A 19,342-nucleotide genomic window follows, 5' to 3' on the forward strand; every position below is an offset into this window, starting at 1 on the left:
CCTCTCTTATGGGATTAATAAAGGAAAGTTGTATTTGGTACATGCAGTGTAAAGAAGCTGAGAATAGGAGACAGGACTTCCAACACTCATTTAAAACAAAATTAAATGAAAAACTAATTGACTACTATCATCTAACTACTCCAGTGAGTTGTTAGATGATTGCCAGCAGTTGATGGAGGTTGTGAATCCCATTGGTCCACACCTCCACATCGCCCAGCACACTGCAGCTGCTCTACAGAAACACGTAGAGAGGTCGTTAGGCCTGGGCATCCCCGTCTACAGCCCCCCAATGTTTTAAGAATAGCCCCGGATCTCTCGCCCCAGAGTTTATATTTGGATTGAAATCTATGTTAGACATTACATAAAAATATTTCCAGCATACACTGATTCAGAAAAAGGTAGAAATAGGGGCATACCAATTTATATAAAATTGGGTTCCTAGGCCAGTTATGATTAGGCCAAATGTTGGTGCTATTTAACTAACATCTACAAACTGGGCAGCTAAAACAAACCCTGCCAATCCCCGTTTTGCATTGCATTCAGTTTATTTAGCCCTGAACCTCCTCAAGTCCTAGAAACGCCCCTGGCAACACAGACTCTTTCTATGACCACCCTCTAAACAGATTATACAGATTAAATAGAGAGCAGAAAGAGTGTTTACTGAACACAAACTGCTGAAGATAATATGGTTTGTCTTGTTTTTCCACAGCGTGTTGGTAACACCTTTCTGGTTCTTTTGAGTGAATTGTGATTTGAAACAATGGCAGGCTGCACACTGAGCATGTTTTGCAAGCTTTGGATTGAACTCTGATCTCTGGATAATCCCTTTCACTACCTTTGCTTTTAAATTAGCTGTGTGACACGCCAGCCCTCTTAGCTCATCCGATGCTGTTCGCTCATTAGCTAGTCCAGTCTGACTCCACACTGCAGAGACTCCATTTTTATCAGCCTTTACATTTGAAAGATGTAGACAATATAAGACGATGGGCCATTTCACTTCAGTTATGAATTCAAATTAGAAGGCATTCCGTAAAACATTGAGATTACGTTTCAAAATCCTGGCAAAAAAAACTTAAATAAAGTCAATAAATGGGCATTGTTTCACCAAATGTCTCAGGAAAGTACGTTTTAAGACTAAACCCATGATAATATCGCAGATGAACATTTTTGCAGCACACACCATAAACCCATCATCTGCCTCCCTTCCCCCTCTCCCTGCCCTGCCCTCTTCCACTCACTCAGGTCCATCTGCAACAGCAACTCGCTTGTTGGAGCAAATTTAGGCAGCGAGCAAAAACCAACAATCCTCGCTAGTCCCGGCCCTTTTTTTCTAACCCGCTCAACTGTTAACTGTGTTCTTTGCCCTGCCATGCAAATGCATGTGGATCAAAGCAGGCATGATAGGACGACGCCTATACGGGGCCTCTTCCCAAAACCAACAGCAGGTCCTACAATGCCCAGGGGTTTCCATGGTCTTCCTCTTTTTGTGGGAGAAACAAAAAATCATGACCAGGTCATTTTCTACAACTTCGCCCTCCCCCCTCATCTGTCGCACTGCTGGAGTCATTACTCAATCCAATGACACGGCTGTTTTTTGTAAGCTGAAGACTCTGTGTAATGTGCTGTAACTCACTGTTTCCATGTTTTATTTCACAGCAACGAAGCGGAAATAAGCTGCAACTCACAGGAGTCTGAGTGTCATCTAAATTAATGCCTTTAAATAATACATAGCGGGACATAACATTTGCAGCACTGCAGTGGGACAATAAAACAACTTTCATACTTACTCTGCCATCATAAGCAGACTGAATACTTTGTATTTACTAAAACGTGTCCTATAAGCATGTCTCAACCACAAACCTGAAGAAGAAAGAATGACCTGAATGTACAACATGGTCTGATTTGTGTGTGTGTGTGTGTGTGCGTGCGTGCGCGCGTGTGCGTGCGTGCGCGCGTGTTTGTGTGTGTCCTTTCTTCAGGCACTGGTCTACACGGTTAGCTGACTGCTGGAATGCTTTTACTACAAACAGCAAACTCACACACGCTCTTCTCTTAGACGTACACGTGCTGACCTATCTACAGAGGACACATCAGTTCAGACACGTTTACTGGGGAAAGGACTGGATCAATACTGAATCCAGACTCCATTTGAGAACCGTTCTATTTCTTTGTTTTTATTAATGTTGATCTCTTGATTAAGTAACTCTTCTTCTCTGCAAATCCTACAGCTTACCCTGATTTTAGTTAATTCCGTTGCTCGCACACACATGGGGCGCATACTCTACAGGGTGAGCTAGAGGTTGCACCGATATCTTTTAAGTTTAAGTGATTTTTTTCAGGATAACACAAGCAATTTGAAGATGTTAATTTGGGCTCTGGGAGATTGTGATGAGCAGTTCACTAGTTTCTGACAATCTAGAAAATAATCGGTGGAATATCCGATAATAGAAATAGATTTGATCTTGGATCATCTGTTCCGTCTGTTTCATGGGAAACCTAATTATATAACATTTTGTATACTCAGTGTAATATGTAATATCTTAATGAAATACAGGACAAGAAGGACACTAATGCTCTTTGGGAAAACTACCTAGTTAAATAACCAATTCCTAATTTTACTGAGTGTGTGTGGTGAGTGACTCTCTACTTATGTTCTCTGTTACCAGTGATCAACTTACCTGTGATGACGTTAACATCAGGATACACGTTTTCAGACAGCTCCACGGCGTAGCTGTCTCTCTCAAACGCCTCACGTAGCTCCTTCTTCACGGCTGCAGAGCCACACAGACGGTATAGACCAACCACCTGGAAACATATAACCACACAAGTAGGTCAAGTAAACAAAACATTTGACAGAGAGGCAGACACTTTTACAACGCTATCGATCAAGACTGCACTCAAACAATGTGCTGGGCAGAAGCCAAAACTACTTTCACAGAAAACCCATGTGTCTCAAAACTCTTATCTGTTTTAGTTCTACAAAAAGGCAGCTTACTTGACGAGTGACAACATATTATATATTGTATATTTAACTCTATCAGGGCCCACTTTATGATGGTACACAGGAGGCCTAGCGTGGAGCAGCACAACGCCATCATCTGTATTTACTATATACTTATTTTACTTAACATACATTATATTCTACTTTTGATCTACTTAGTATAGTAATCCTATTTCTCTATATCTTAATTCTGATACCTCTGTCTACTCTGCAGATACTGCACCTTTTGAATGTATGTGCATCGTGAAAGAGGGATCCCTCTGTTGTTCTTCTTAAGGATTCTCCCTTTTTATTTTTCCGATTTTGTTTTTTTCTCCAAATCGAGGGTGTAAAGACAGACAAAGTAATATGTTATACAAATTTTAAAGCCCTGACACAATCTTGGGCAAGACAAATAAAACTAACTCGACTTAACTGACCACCAGTTGCACGTTCTCAACAGAGACAGTTTTAAACATTTAAAATGTGACTACATAACTCTTGCTTAACAAAAAAAGATAAAACCTCTGAAATATTTACTTGACATGCTACAATGCAGAGTAACAGAAGAGAGAGGAGTCAAAAGTCAGCATGACAAAGCAATATGTTGCTAATATTAGCCAAAATAAGCTAGTGGTAATACAAAACCACTTTTGGTGGCAAAAGCTCAAGTGTAGGCTACTGTCTAAAGCAAAAGTATATCTTATAATAATATTGTGTTATTTATTCACTTATTTATACACTTTAAAGAAAGAATAACATTTGCCGAATAACAGTTAGTTACAGGATAGTGTGGTAAGTTCTAAAAGTCAGCAAAGTGACTCAGCAATGTTAGTTGCACAGCAAATTAGCTAACATTAGCCATTATAAGATACAACTCAAGAAAGGTTGTAGTGGTAAAATTCCTGAGTTGACTGAAATGAGCAACAGTACGTTTTGTTGCTTATGAATTTTACATTTCAATTGTAAAAGGGAATATTTGGTTATAACTTCTTTAAATGATATTAAGTCTAACTTTAAAACACTGCTGTGAATTAATACTGTGAGCTTGAGTTTCATCACTTTGCTTATTTTAAAGTGAATAAAAGAAAGAATGGTCGCTATGTTTTGACAAACTACCCTCAGAGGTGTGATGAAAATGTCACATCTTTATTACTGACTGGATAAACACTGAGCTCTTCTAAAAACCTAGCTGACAGCTCAGCATTAAAAATGGAACCACTGCGCCATAAACCATTAATGTTTCTTTAACTAAGCCTCCACGGAGTGACCTAAAGAAACTCTTAACAATTTCCTCCAGACGTTGACATTTGATAGTTGAAACTTGGCACCAATGTTCCCCTTGTTATGTTGGGATTAGGCCTGGTTACAGACATACCATAATTTCTCCTACATGTGTCTGTCTGGTATGTGGCATAGCAGACCAACTGGTGTGGTTGCCCCGGTAACGTGTTAAGTCAGTGGGCTGTGAATGGCGGGTTGGGTCCAGTTCCACACAAACACAAATACGCACACACATTTGTACACACATATGCACACTGCTGGCCTTTCCGGGCTCCAGCGTAGGAGCACTATGTCTCTCCACCAGACCAACTATTTGTGAGCGCTCCTCGTCGAGTGGACCAGTGTTATCTAAACCTCACACGAGAAGGAGAGAGGAGTACAGATTAGGCAGGGATTTGCCTTTATGTGAGAGTAAACAGAAGTCACTGAGCACAATGAACAACAAGTCCATTCAGAAAAAAAAAAGAGTCTCTCTTTGGAGGAGAGCCGAGCACAAGCGTGGAACAGCTGTTAGCAAAAAGAGGGCTTGCACTTATGCACTGTGGCTGCCGGGCAACACAACAGGCAGCACCAGCCAAGACCTATATGCAGAATAAGGCAGACACAATGACCACAAAACCAAACAAGTTCCCTAGACAGGAATGTGGATTTTCAGTGACTCTAGAACCATTGATGGGATCAGTTTCTTTTTTGGTTTCGGATCAGCTTAAATACTTTATAGAGACATCAAAGGAAAGAAAGGAAAGTGCATTTGACCGCATTAATGCTCTTGAGCGTTCCATCAAAGTCAGTTCACCAGGTTGTTGACTTCCTTTAAACATGACTCGCTTTTCTTATCAACAATAGCAGGGAAATAATGATCTGTTCTCAGCTTCATGACAAAATGACAGAACTACTCCATGATTCAAGGATTTCCCACATTTGAACATAAACATGTCACAGGAGAGCAAATGCAAACCTTCAGCGCATGACACAAGAACAAAAGTAAGGCTGCATTAATGTGGCAATTTCTTTCTCAATTAATCCCAACGTTTTTTGGTTAAATAAAATGTCTGAAAATGTTGAAAAATGTTCATCACAATTCCCTAAAGCTCTAATCCTCTATTAGGATGGATATATTTACACAACACCTAACCCTAATTTTTGTTGATCAAGTTTAAATTGAATACTTCGCATTAACAGATAGCTAGAATAACCACATTAATTAATTAGAAAAACACTCTTCTTGTATGAATATCCAGTAAGCCAGTTAAAATTAAAGGGGAGTCACAACTTTACATCTTGTACCTCTTAACGATGCTTTTACTATAAAAAAGGTATTACATTTTTAAAATGTACCTAACAGACTATGAAATTAATGAGAAAAGTTATTAAGGGATTCACTAAGAGCAGTCAAGCGTCCCTCGTGCTTATCGTCATTAAGTCTTCAACTGCAAAATAATTTATTGATATTTTAATGATGTAGCCTGTAAGAAAACTGCAGAAATTCTTCTTTCTGCCAGTCTCTTGACTGTGCCAGATGCCACATATAGCCCAAATATTGTTGCCTTTATGTCATGTTTGAAAAGAGTCATTACAGAATTACTTACTCATTATTTACGTAGCGGAGACTTGTGTTTGAAAGCCCAAAAGACATTCCTTTAACAGACAGCTGAAGCCAGCAATGATACTGATTCAATGTCTGAAAAGGGCTTTAGTCTGGAAGTCACATGTGTGTCAAGTCAAAATTTACACCTTTACCAACACAATGCTGAGATGTCTGTTCTAGTCATAAAATAATAGTGCATAGCCATTCATAACATGTCACAACATCTGTGTGCATCTTTTACTGTCATGTAAAGTAGTATGTGGGCTACTGGGATAAATCCTTTTTTATGTCTCTTTTTATGGGTACAGAGTGCTCACATACGTAACTCCAGTCTAACAGACATTATGTGCAGTCTTTTCAAAACACCCACAATCATCCATCGTCTTAAAAGCCCTTAGGACACACATGTTTTTTTTGAAAGAGTCTCCATCAAACATCCACATAATCATTTGTAAAAGCACACCGCTGCACGTCTGGCTGTACATGCTTTAGTGACACAACCTGCAAATTCCTCTGGGATCTGGTGTCAACCCTGTCCTAACCCCTGTCTGCCTGCAACCTGGGGGAGCCCTTACACTAGATCTCAGACTGATACTCTGTACAAAGTCTACTCTGCATCTCTGTAATGAAAAAAGACAGCAAAACAGGGGGGGAGAGAGTGATTAGAAGAAACATTGCGAGGGAAAGGAGACAAATAGTGTCAACGACTGAGTGAAAAAACAGAGCCAGAGGGAGAAACAAGAGGCAGACAAGAGGCAGACTGACTAATGGATGTTGAAAACAATCATTAGTTGGTAATCTAGTCCAGAGGTTCTCAAATTTCTTTCAGCCAAGGACCCCTTAGATTAAGGGAATATACCGGGTAAGCCGTGAAGTTTGTCACTTGAAACAATTTGTCGTAGCCCATTTTTTACACTTCTATAGTCTTAGTTATGTTATGTGAAAGAACACAATATAAATGTATTAGAAAGATATTGGACAAGTATTAAACATATTTGCAGATTCTAAGAGTTATAGATTTGTAAGATCAGAATGTAATCTATGATTAATTATATTTAAAAAAAAATATATATTATTTGTTGAACTATGTAAAAAGTCATAATAGTTTAAATGAATTCATCTGAAAACTGTTCACGGAACCCGGGCAGAGAGCCATGGACCTCACATTGAGAATCACTGGTCTAGTCAAATGCACTACCAGCTAAGATACGCAGGCTCATTATCTACTAGTCTAACTTTGCCAGACCCTCCTCCAAAGCACGTAGCAAGAAGCAAGGAGAGTCGTACTCCACATAGCATTCAGGGATGGGAGGAATACGTGCTCTGGTTTATTGGCATTTCTTTAAACCAATCACAGTCGTCTTGGGCGGTGCTAAGTACCGGAGAAAAGCTACGGTGCCGCTGCAAAATAGGCTCGGAAGGAACTTTTGTGGAAGGTGTACGTTTAAAAGTTGTTTTAGTCATGCAACAGAAAACTCAGATTGGACAGATAGTCTAGCTAGCTGTCTGGATTTACCCTGCAGAGATCTGAGAAAAGGTTAACCATAGTCCTTATAAATCGGCCGGAGTTTAAAATGCCAACACAAAGGAAGCCCAAGGTAACGGATATCCAGCCTAAATGAGTGAAATCCAGCGGATTTTCCGGCGGCAACGGAGCAATCCTGGAAGTGGAACGTCAAGGACATAGACTAATTATCTACTAACAAGAAAGAAATGCAATGAAACCTGAACTTCTATTAAACAAGTGACTATCAGGTTTGCTGTTACTACTCCTGCTCGAAGCCCAGCATGCTGCACAAGTGGCCGACGACGGGGGGGGGGGGTCTGATTTGACAGACAGGCTCCTTGGAGAGACCTAATGTTGTCTGTTGGCCCCAGGCACCCGCTGCCCCTGGCATGCCCCCCTAGAGTGATCAGTCAGGAACAACGGCCACGCACTTTTACTGCTGCTGTCTCAGCTCTAATTAGGAGAAACGCTGCAGCCTCTCTCTGGGCTTCAAAGAGCACATGAAATGTGGAGGGGGGGGGGAGACAAAACAAGAGATGATCACATGATCAAGGGGAACACCCCACCATCAACACCACCACCACGTCAGTCTCTTAACTCAGAGTCTTTCTCCTCTTTGAATAAAAGAGCCAGCCGCCCCAGGAAGGCTCAGAGACATCATGAAGTGCGATACATCGCTGCTGTCCATTATGCTCATGCCAGTCATCCAGCATTATAACTGGCTGCAGGGTGAGCACCCGTTTCACAGCACACTGAGCTAAATGGATGCTATGAATGTGGGATTATTTCTCTCTGTATACTCTCACATATCTCATACAAAAATGCATTATATTATTGTATCCTACAGCCCAGCCACATTGACTGTATATACGTATGTGTATATATATATATATAAGGGCTCGTCAATCGATTAAAAAAATGTACTCTAATTAATTACATTCTCTGTGATTAATTAATCGAAATTAATCGCATACATAATTAATGGTGCCTGAACTGATACTTTTTCAGAAAGTAAAAAAAGAAAAGAAAAAAAAAAGGGTACTAAACAACAGTTGGTGACATTAAAGAACGGCTTGTTTATTGCTAAGGCCATATGGTCAAAATTAAATGATTTAATAATAATGTATAACAATAACAATAACTTATTTCACTAGTAAATTGCTGTTTAACGACAAAAACAACCACCAGATGGAAAAAGGACATTTACTATAACTTCAAATGCAGCACGAGGCTGTAGTTTACCAGTTTCATTGAACGCACCGTCTGTGTTGTTTTTCCGTCGGCAGCTGCAGATTGTTACATACCGGTGTTGAATCCTCTACAGTAAAACACAGTCAAACTTTACACCGTTTAGCGTTAGCTGTCAGCATTTTAACCGTGTTTAATCCAGCTACTAGCTAGTGGTAGGCTAACGTTAGCTGCTGTCGAGTATTGTGTTAACCAGCGTCACATGCAGCGGGGTTTGTGTTGTCTGTATCGTCTTCAGAGCATCAGAGAGAAACGCAGACATATCAGTGGCACCAGATTTCAGTAGCCAGGGTTGGCAGGAAGAAGATTTGTACAAGTAAATGTTCCAATTAATGATCCAGGCAGCACATTCTCGTCTCCCTCCTTCATTTTACAGTCCAATGGTGGCTAGAGGCTCCGGGTCAAACGTCAATATGGAATGGATTAATCTGCTTTATTATTTTTTTATGCGTTATTTTTTCTCAGATTAATTAATAAAAATTAACGTGTTATTTTGACAGCCCTAATATATATAATGTATATCATACATATACGTAAAGTATTAATCGATTAATTAAAAACAAAACAGACAGATTAATAAATAAGGGAACAAAAGCTGCAGCACTTATCATGACCAGCAGAAACTAGGCCTGTAACAATTATTAGATTGTCAATTATTTTACATAATCACCGTTTCTTTAACCACAATTAATTGCTAACATTAGCTAAGGTGCTAAAGGGTATAACTTTGACGGTTGCTGTCATTGTGGATTTTCTTTAGATATGCCAAATTTTAATTATATAAGTATATGGTCAGACTGTTGACCCTAAACACGTTCATAGCAACAAAAATGACAAAGGGGATACAGTTAGAACTTTTTTCTTGGCGTGGTTAACTTTATAGGCTGCGTTATTAGATTATCTGGGTCACATGACAGTGATTATATCGCCAAAAGATTTATCCTGGAATTCATTCAAAACTTTAATTTGTTTTAAAAAGTAATAAATAAATACATATTTTTAAATTTGACTGAAAGAGACAATTATATCGTTAATCGCAATTATTTCGGAGTGTATATTTATATTATATCTGTATTTGTTACAGCTCTGGCAGAAACATAGTTTTCTTTTCTTTTTTCAAAGCCAAACTCTTTTATCCGTCTGCAGACTCACCTGGCAGCCTCTCTTTTCAATCTCATTGATGCACTTGCTTATAAGCAGCGGCACCATCAGTCCCGTGTTCTCTCTCTCCACCACCCGCCACGCCTCCACACCAAACACATGGGGCTCCCTGTCTCTGTCTGGCCCACCATCGAGGGAGTTCTGCCACTGCTCCATCAGGCTCAGCTTGACGTAGATCAGGCCCCGCGGCTCCAGCTTCACCGCCAGCTGGTGGCAACGTGTCACCCGGAAGAGTGCAGGCAGTACCACCGTGCCGTGGCAGCAGACGCGGTTGCGTCTCGGCATGGGCTCCCAGCTGAACACCACCAGCTTTAGGTGCTGGGCGTTCTCCAGCTCGATGTTGAAGGTGTGGTCCATATCTAAGAAGGTAGTTCGGCATTGGAGGAGAGCGGTTCGTGCTTTATTAACTGAGTCCACTTGAATAGCGCAATAGACATCTCGAGAGTCAATGCGTGGAGGCTTCAGGTCCTCAGCGCCATAAAAGTGCAGGCTCATCAGTCCCGAGATAAACTGGCTACACTTGGGCTGCTCTGTGAAGCTGTAATGGCGGAAAGCATCAATGTCTAAGTCCGTGCCATTGAGTTTAGAGTTTCCGCCTCCACCCTCTGTCTCCTTGCCTTTCCCTCCCTTCCCCTCTGAAGAGCCATGCTTCCCGGATTTAGCCACCAGCTCAGGTGAGTCACCATCACTGAGGTAGCCACCTTTACTGGCAGACTTTGAGCTGCCGTTGCTTTTCTTCTTGCTGAAGCTGTGCTGTGTGGACACACTGCTGTCCAGGTGGTAGCGTGAGATCACATTGCGGCTAGCCTGCCCTCCCCCAGATGCAGCTAATCTGGGAGGGCCTGAGGAATGGGGGACAGCCTCTGACCCGCTCACGTTGTTTCGGGGAGAATGGGCTCTGGGCTCTAAATGACTGCTTCCGTTGCCGTTGTTGCTGTTACTGCTACTCGGGGTCCCCTTGACACTGAGTTTCCGGCTAAGCTCTGGAAGCTTCTTCATCTTCATGGAGATCTTCCTTACGGTGCGCGGGGACTTAATCTTGTCTGGGAAGGACCAGTTGATGGAGCTGCTCTTCTTGGCTGGGTTTGGGCTGGAGGGAGGGGACCCGACGGCATTGGGAAGGTCAGGACCATCTACAGATGAAATAACAGGGCAAGAGAAAAACTGATTAAAAGGAGAGCCTTACGTATTTTGAATTTTTCTTTGGTTGAAACTTTGTGAAAAAGTTTAAACATTTTTTACAGCCAAATTCTTTGGTAGGAAAAATATTTAGAAAGCAATTGTTGGATTACTCGCAGGAACAAATGGTTACCACCAGTCATAAGTTCTTATAGTCACTGTAATCACTGGTTTCACTAGACAAGCCACCTCACTCCCATGATTAGAAGTAACTGTTCAGATGTCCAGCAAAGACAGACAGGAAAGAAAAGACTAACACTAAAGGCAAAGTGTGCAAGAGCCATAATTTACAGTCTCTCAGAAAAACACTACACCTTCATGGCACATCATCAAGTGATTAGGTTTACATGCAACCCAGTAATCCACTGAAAGAGACACATTCAACAGGCAATGTTTCATAAACACTTGAGCACTATATAATACAGTCTATATATGTAAACCTAGACAGGGTTTTATATGATGAAATGTTGCTGAAATGACACCAATATCACAGAGAGTTTGAGGCATGAGGCCCCTTTGCTTTAAGTGGGCTTCATTCAAGCAAACACCAGGGACATTTCAGGAGGTCTTTAGCTGCAGCTCCAGGAAAAAGTGGTCTATAAGTAGGGACATGTCTGTCTAGAGACATCGACTGCTTCAGGACTGTGCTAGAGTTACTCAGTCATTATTCAAGTTGAAAAATATCCATTTGGATTGGACCTTGTTGGCAGTTCTGCGCGGCATTCTAACTAGATGTCTACAACATGAAATTTCAGGGTCTAGAGTTCTTTGCAGAAGTGACAGCCATTAATTAGTATACAGGACTGTGACTTTACGTTTTATTCATGTGGTTTTTCACATGAGGTCGCTTATCCATCAAGAGCCTTTCTGTGGCTGGGCTATTAATCCTATAATGTTTAAAACTGCTTTTTTTATATAAACAAATGAATCAAATCACCAATGTGTAATGTCAAAAGGTATCACTTATAGACCCACAGAGAATTATCAGCAGTCTCAAGTTCCCCTCAACTCCAAAGAGCCTTAGTGTCTGTCGGCTCTATTTATTCATTTTTTGGGGGCATTTTGGCCTTTAATTGATAGGATAGTTGTAGGCAGGAAAAGGGGAGAGGGAGAGAGAGAGAGAGAAGACATGCAGCAAAGGGCCGCAGGTTGGACTCAAACCCTTGGCCGCTGCAGTAAGGACTGAGCCTTGGTACATGGTACGCATGCTCTACCAGGTGAGCTACCAGGGCGGCCCATAGTTTTGGTTTTAAGGCCTGCAACTTTACTATATTGGTTCACTTTCACCACTCTCAGTGCCATTTTCGGCCGCAGCAGACAGCTGTTTTTAGTATAAAAAAAAATAAAATAAAAAAAAAAGCTCCATAAACCCACTGTCCCTTACCTGTACAGCACCAAACAGCAGAAAGACAAAGTTAGCAAATTTGCTAAAGAGCCAGATATTTCCCTCCGGAGTTGGTGGAGACCAAACCAGAGCTAAAAGGAGAGTGAATATTTATCAAGTAAACAGAAACACAACTCCAAATGAATGCTTATGTTACTACTATAGCTGGATGTGTAAATAGGCCATATCCACTTAAAAGGTTGTCAGCATTGTTTTTACAACCAAAAATTGCTGTGTCTGTTTCTATTCTGTACATTTTAAATGTCTACATTTTAATATCACTGTTAATATGTCTTGATATTTTCTCTTGTACACTGTACATACAACCTCCATCCATTTGTATGTGCTGACTGCAACTGCCATAATGACAACAAAAAATGATCTACCAGTGCACCTTGTACATTCTTACTGCTTAGGAGCTCTGTCACCATCACTACCTTTTCAATCATTTTCCACATGCAAATAATCAATCTAGCAAGAGAAGAGAAATAGCTGGCACGGAGCCATTTGAGTGATTTAAGTAGAATTTGTCAAATTATGGGCATCCTGCTATTTGCCCAACAGGAAACTTGAGCCGGTCTCAAACAGCTATTTCCCCTTTTAATAAGATTTCCTCCGTGGCTAACCTGCCTTTTTTCACACTTATATATATCTCGCGGCATGGGTCCATGTGAGCTTAATGCAGGACATGACTTTGCAAAAAGAGTTTACCTCCTAAGGGCCTTGAGAGAAGTGCTTTTAGAACTGGCCTAGATACATATAAATTATAAATATATATAAATGCTTTTGTTGTTTTTAATCAGATAAATTAATTTCTCAAAATAACCGAACAGAAACAAGTGATTTTGTAAGAGAGAAAGAGAGAGAAAAACAGAGAGAGATACAAAGTTGAAAGAAGAGCGAGAGAGAGAGAGTTTGACCCTGCCAACATCACCAGCTCTATTTTCAGAGGGGACCTGCTGTGCTATTCTGGGGCGAGGGCCCACAAGTGAAAAGAGGGAGGCAGAGGAGGTGCAACAGGATGGAGAGAAGGGTAAGATGGGGGGCAGGAGCAGGGCAGGGTGTAGCCGGCAGATGGGGGACAAAGGCGCCCCTTGTCCCGGCACTCAGAGGTCTGGATGGTCGACTGGAAGGCTGGCAAGCTGGCTGGTGAATGTACAAATGAACACGGCTGTTCTCTCACATTCCTCACCAAACCATGTTTAGCCTCCTTTTCCCCCTGGCTGAGTAGCCTTCCCTGTCACGGCTTCCTGCCAATAATAGACACAGAGGCGCTCTGAGAAGGGAGAACATGGGTGGAGGGCACTGGAAGTGCAAACTCACCAAACAATATCTGGGGTGGGGTCAGGTACACAGAGAGCCCTGGTCAGGTCTGAAACAAGGTTTTCAGGAGAGAAATTCCTTGTACATGAAACACTTTTGAGTTCTTCTATAATATTAATTTCTCTACACAATGTACTGAGTATTAACAGTACTAATAAGAATGAAATGTATGATATACAGTAAGTACAATGTAAATAGCTACAAAACTGTAAATGGATCAAAACTTGCTATTCAAAGTGTTCAACAGTTCCACATGTGGTAGATATAACATTATATCACACTTAAAGAAGCTGTAAGTAACCAAGAGGATGCCATTGATCATTTACAGTCATTACACTCCTGTCTCTAGTTTAAACAGATTCATAATTATTAATGTGAAAACACTACAGGGTCAGGATGTGCTATCATTTATCAACTTTCAGTGGAATGGCATCATGTTGATATGATCCTATAGCAATCTTTCTTTCTTTTTCTTTTTAAATCTTAGTTTGGGGAACTTTTTCATTTGACAAAATATGCCAAATATGCATGTGTTAAATAAAAAAAAATCTATAAGTCTCAACAGTTCCCTGATGTAGATATCTGAGCGAAGAATAAGTAAAACAAGCGTAGATAATGACCAACCATTCTGAATCAACGCTTGGTACATCACATCATTCATTCATTGGTTGGTATATCAATATCAGAATTATACTATCAGTATTATGATTCTAATTCCAATCAAACTGCCGGATCATACTATATGTGATAGCTATAATAATGCAGATGCAGGACACAGAAAAGACAACATAAATGCCCGTTTACTTGACTATTCTCAAAGATTCTCATGTCACATGTAAGTATGTAGTATGCCTTCAAGAGTGTGAATCAAAACAGATTCCATGGTGTCCCATATATTTGATAATAAACATGAACAGGGGCAATGTCCACTAGCGCTGTAAGGCAGATCAGTTAATGACTGTTGCCACACACACACACACACACACACACCTCTGTAGCCTTTGGCCTTGTGGCAGCAGCCAGGAGAGTAACATGACACCTCTCTAACTGAGGTTCAGGGACAACGGTTTGACACCCAACCCTCTAGGGCCATGTTCCTAGGTCAAAGGGCAAAAGGTCTGCATTTCTCTGGGTGTCACCTGAGCCGGGTAACTGTTTCCACCCCCAACACTTTAACACGCACATGCACTCACCATATCACTGTAACACAAAGAGAGAGTGCATGTAAATATGCATGCATAAAGACAAACACACACATACACACACACACGCCCTCCCTGACCCTGCAGCCCTCGGCCACTGACACCTCTTAACAAAGCCCAGGAATTTATGATGAGGGCTTTTCACAATGCTGTCACCAGACAGGTGCAGGAGGAGGGTGCCTCTCTGCATGTGCACGTGAAAGGACGACCTGATCATTATGAAATATGGCTGATATTTGTGTCCTCCATCATTAAACAAATCGTCCCTCTAGCCAACACCAAGATGTAAATAATAGTTGGATAATGTTAAATGTCCTCCTATGAAACAATATTAGGCACCTTGCCCACAACATTGTGACAATATGTGTTTGTGTGTGTGAGAGAAAGAGAGGGACAGACACTGAGCATACTCTGATAAGCCTTGGAGAGAGACGATAATCTGCTGTCCCAGATTACCCCTGTAAAACCACTTGAGTGTGTGTGCGTGTGTATCTGTGTCCATACAAGCATGTCTGCCAAATGTGTTTTAAATGTAAAAACAGAGCTGACCAGGGTGTGCTGACAAACAAGGGGGAGTGTAAATAAACCAGTGAATGGCATACTTGTCCTGTAGTTTTTTAACTTGGAGGCCAGGCTCTGCGCTGCTTCCCCTCCTTTTGGCTCTAAATCATTCAGTGCTGGAAGGGCTTTCAGGGGCCGCGGGAGCCCGGGCGTTTCATTACAATGGTTACAAAACCCCTGCTAATATATCCAAGCATGCAGGCCTTCTCACTAGCACAACATGGCCCCCTGCCAAAGCAGCCCTGATGTAGCCTAGCTCGCCTACCACTGCAGGCATTCCTGCTCTGCTGTAACTCAACCGACAGAGTGGCTGCTAATTCTAGACAGCCTTCAGCCACACCGGCCTCGCTGCACTGCCACAATCCAAACAACAAGGCACTAACAGCTACGTGATGAGTGTTGACTAATGACTTATTTATCTGAAATCATTTCTACCCCCCTACGCCTTTGCTCGGACCACACCCATCATCAAACTCAGCCCTCATTTTGATCTCGTTGAACTACGTTGAAAAGTTTCATGACTAGGGCTGGATACCGAAATCAATACTTTTTAGGCACCGACGAATTGACTCTGAAGTATGGAGTATCGAAAAATGCTTCGTCATTTATCACCCAATTTTTAATACACAAGGAGCAAATCTCCTCAGCGTCGGTGAACCAATAAGCATGGAGCATGCTTCTACCAAGATCTAATAATGTTTGTGATTGGCTGTCTAACGTTACACGTCGTAGAGGCAGGCAGGAAAAACTTTTCTTTACACAGAGACAGGGCTCACATAGTAGGAGCTGAAAAAAATTAAAAGAGTTTGTAGTGTAATGTTGTAATTCATTTTTGTTTCATAAAATTGGAAAACAGTATCGTTTAGGAACTGGTATAGAAGTCACAATATTGGTATCGGTACTGGTATCGAAAATTTTTTTAAACGATACCCAGCCCTATTCATGACTGCATCTTGCACAGTTGTGACGCTATTTCGGTGACAATATCTATCTGCAGACATAACACCTGGCAAAGTACTCAAAATCACATCTGTAATATTATTACTATAATAATATAATTTACTCAGAATTTTCAGTTATCTACAGTTGCTCTGGTGATAAAATGAAGAACAGACCAGAAAGGAAGAGCCATGAGAAAACTATGTGACCCGAACTTCACATCTAGCGCCAAGCTAAGGAATCTGTTCTGGTTTTTGAAGTGCTGCTCTCACAATGTTGCTCCTCTGAGTTGCTGACTTCCTCCAGACTCAACCGTGCAATCGTCAGCTGAGATTAGATTCCAGGTTTGAGCTCAGAGGCTTGAACTCTCATGTAACTTTAGCAGCCTGGGCCAATTCTCAAACGCAGCAGCCAGCGTGACCAAAACAACCCCCAGAAATAGCTCTGATCCCATTCTGAGCGCTGGCCAAGTCAGATTCCCCAAACAGGCGCTAAAGGGAACAAGAGGTTGGGAACACACCATGCTCACCACCCCCAAAGTCCATCAATCATTATTCTCCATACAAATAGAGCATTCAGATGGACAAAAAGTCAGTCAATAGGCAGCACATGAGGAGTCTGGAGTGTATCCGGTAAGGGAAAAAGAACCAGCCAGCCGAACAGAGAAAAGCTATAGTCGCAGAGAGTCATCTACATCTGCACTGGTTCATTAATTCAGCAGGCACTCTTATTTGTGCTCAATCAACGAAAGGCCTGTCAAATCTTTAGCCCTGCCGATAAAGTGGAGTCTGTATGGGCTCATATTTTTGAAGAAAAGATGGTACTAAAATAGTGGAGCTCACCACTGTGGCTGGCTGCACAACTTGTGTTTTGAACTTAAAGACTTTGTTGCAGCTTACATCAAAGGTCATTATTCCCTTGGAGACACACATTTCAAAAATGTGGTGAGGCAACACATGATGAGGTACCCTAAACACACACACACACACACACATAGTAGATGTGGTAAAGATGTGGCTCGCTGTGGCGGTAACAATGATGTTACCAACCAACAGGTTTAGTTTGGTACAGCCTTTCCTAGTCTGCTATTTTGGTACACACTTTCATGAGGATTAAAATAAATATAGTTGAGTTGTTTGTAATTGGGCTAAAACATGCAAAACAACTGGTTTGGCCCTTTAAAGTGCTCATATTATGCTCATTTTCAAGTTCACAATTGTATTTAGAGGTTGTACCAGAATAGGTTTACATGGTTTAAGTTTCAAAAAAACATATTTTTGTTGTACTGCACATTGCTGCAGCTCCTCTTAAAAAAATAACTTTAATCACTTTTTAAGGCATTCAGAAAACTGTCCTGCAGTTTGTGAGTGGACAGCTCATCAACTGTGTAGAATTTCAGGTTATATAAACTGGAGCCGTAAAGGTACAGTGGACTAACCAGTGGAAAATACACAAAAGGATTCATAGAAATGTTTTGGTATCCGTGTCCCCCATCAGTTTGACCCTGTTGTGGAAAGATGGAACACTGAATGCAGGGTGGAATGAGCACCCATAGCAAACTGCTCTTTTCCGCCCCCAATCCTCCAACCCTCCCAACCAGTGTGAGTGGAGGAGGAGTGCAGTGTCACTCTGCAGCCAATGCAAATGGCGTTTTTCTACTACCTGGTACCTGCTCGACTCAGCTCGACTCTACTTGCCTTTTTTGGCTTTCATTTATGAAAAAACGTACCTGGTACCTGCCAACAGGTACTTTTTTTTAGTAAAGTACCTCCGTCGAGGTTCCAAGCGAGCTGAGGCGATACCAAAAGGTGACTTGATAAACCTGCCGACTACTGATTGGTCGGATCATGAAATCGTCACTAATCAGTGCGTCATCACTGCTAGCGACAGACGGAGGTGTCCTGAACAAAACCGCCATTTTTAAATCGTTTAGCCAGCGGTGTTTGGTTTTTGCTGCCTCCTGCTTTTTTTGAAACAAAATTTGTCTTCTGGCTGTGGTAACAGTCACATGCCAAGAGTCAAAAACAACACACATTCGACGTTCTGTGCGTGTGTGTGTGTCGCGTTAGGTCGCAGTAGTTTCCTGCAGTGTCGCTATGACGACCAGCCACGCTCGCCTCACGCAGGCGGTACTAAATCTGCAATGGAAAAGGGAGGACGGGGCACTGCAGCCGAGTCGAGCCGAATCGAGCAGGTACCATGTAGTGGAAAAACGCCAAAATTGAGTTAACAGCAACCACAAAACACACACACACCTTCCTACCATTTCTTTTGATTTTGCCCAATGCACCCACACTACACACACACACACACACACACACACACACAAACAACCAGTAATAAGTGTTTCCTCTTTGATTACACATAGCTGGGCTCGTTGCTCTTTTTTGTTGCAGTGAAGTGTGGGATGGCGTCGACAAACCCACAGGAATCAATTGCAAAGTCAACAGGCAGCAGAGAGGGAGGCAGTTCCGGAGCGGGAGGGAGGGAGGGAGATGAAGAAGAAAAGAAAAAAAACACTTCTGCTCCCGCTTCTCATTTTCACAGCGACCAGTCAGAGCACCAGTAAACCCACTCTATCACAGACCTGCTACTCTCATTAAAAATAATCTTATTACAGGATGTAAATGAGGTGCAGGTCTTTAAATGGTAGCAAGTTGATGAAAAATTTATCTTTTTTTTTTTAGACAGCTCAGTGAACAAAAAAAAAAAAAGCCTTTCTGTTCACAGAAGCTCAGAACAAGATTTCTTCTTCGTTAAAACTGCTGAATAAGAAACTCAAGCCTCCAATTATGTCAACTCATCTGCTTACCCAGAATCAAAGGCCCTAATGACACCAGCAAATTTCATCTGGACTGCAAAATAGGACTGAAACCTATCAAAAGGTGCAGTCAGAAATAGCCTGTAAATTGAATTAGCTCTGTGTGCTATGATTAGTGCCTTTGCTATACTGGTACACTGAGACTCATTCAGGACTACTTTAATC

General features: G+C 41.6%; 1 protein-coding gene across 2 annotated transcripts in view; it reads right to left on the reverse strand.

Moving 5' to 3' along the window:
- The window catches only part of syde2 (synapse defective 1, Rho GTPase, homolog 2 (C. elegans)), a 49,197-nt gene that overhangs the window by 16,610 nt on the left and 13,245 nt on the right, over positions 1 to 19,342 (reverse strand). For both annotated transcript variants that reach the window (XM_078258472.1, XM_078258473.1), the window contains exons 4-5: positions 9,760 to 10,901; positions 2,679 to 2,805 (exon numbers count right to left, since the gene is read on the reverse strand). In XM_078258472.1, the coding sequence (XP_078114598.1) occupies positions 2,679 to 2,805; positions 9,760 to 10,901 (1,269 nt within the window). The remainder of the gene's footprint in view (positions 1 to 2,678; positions 2,806 to 9,759; positions 10,902 to 19,342) is intronic.

This window comes from Sander vitreus, chromosome 9, assembly GCF_031162955.1.
Source record: "Sander vitreus isolate 19-12246 chromosome 9, sanVit1, whole genome shotgun sequence".
Lineage (NCBI taxonomy): Eukaryota > Metazoa > Chordata > Actinopteri > Perciformes > Percidae > Sander > Sander vitreus.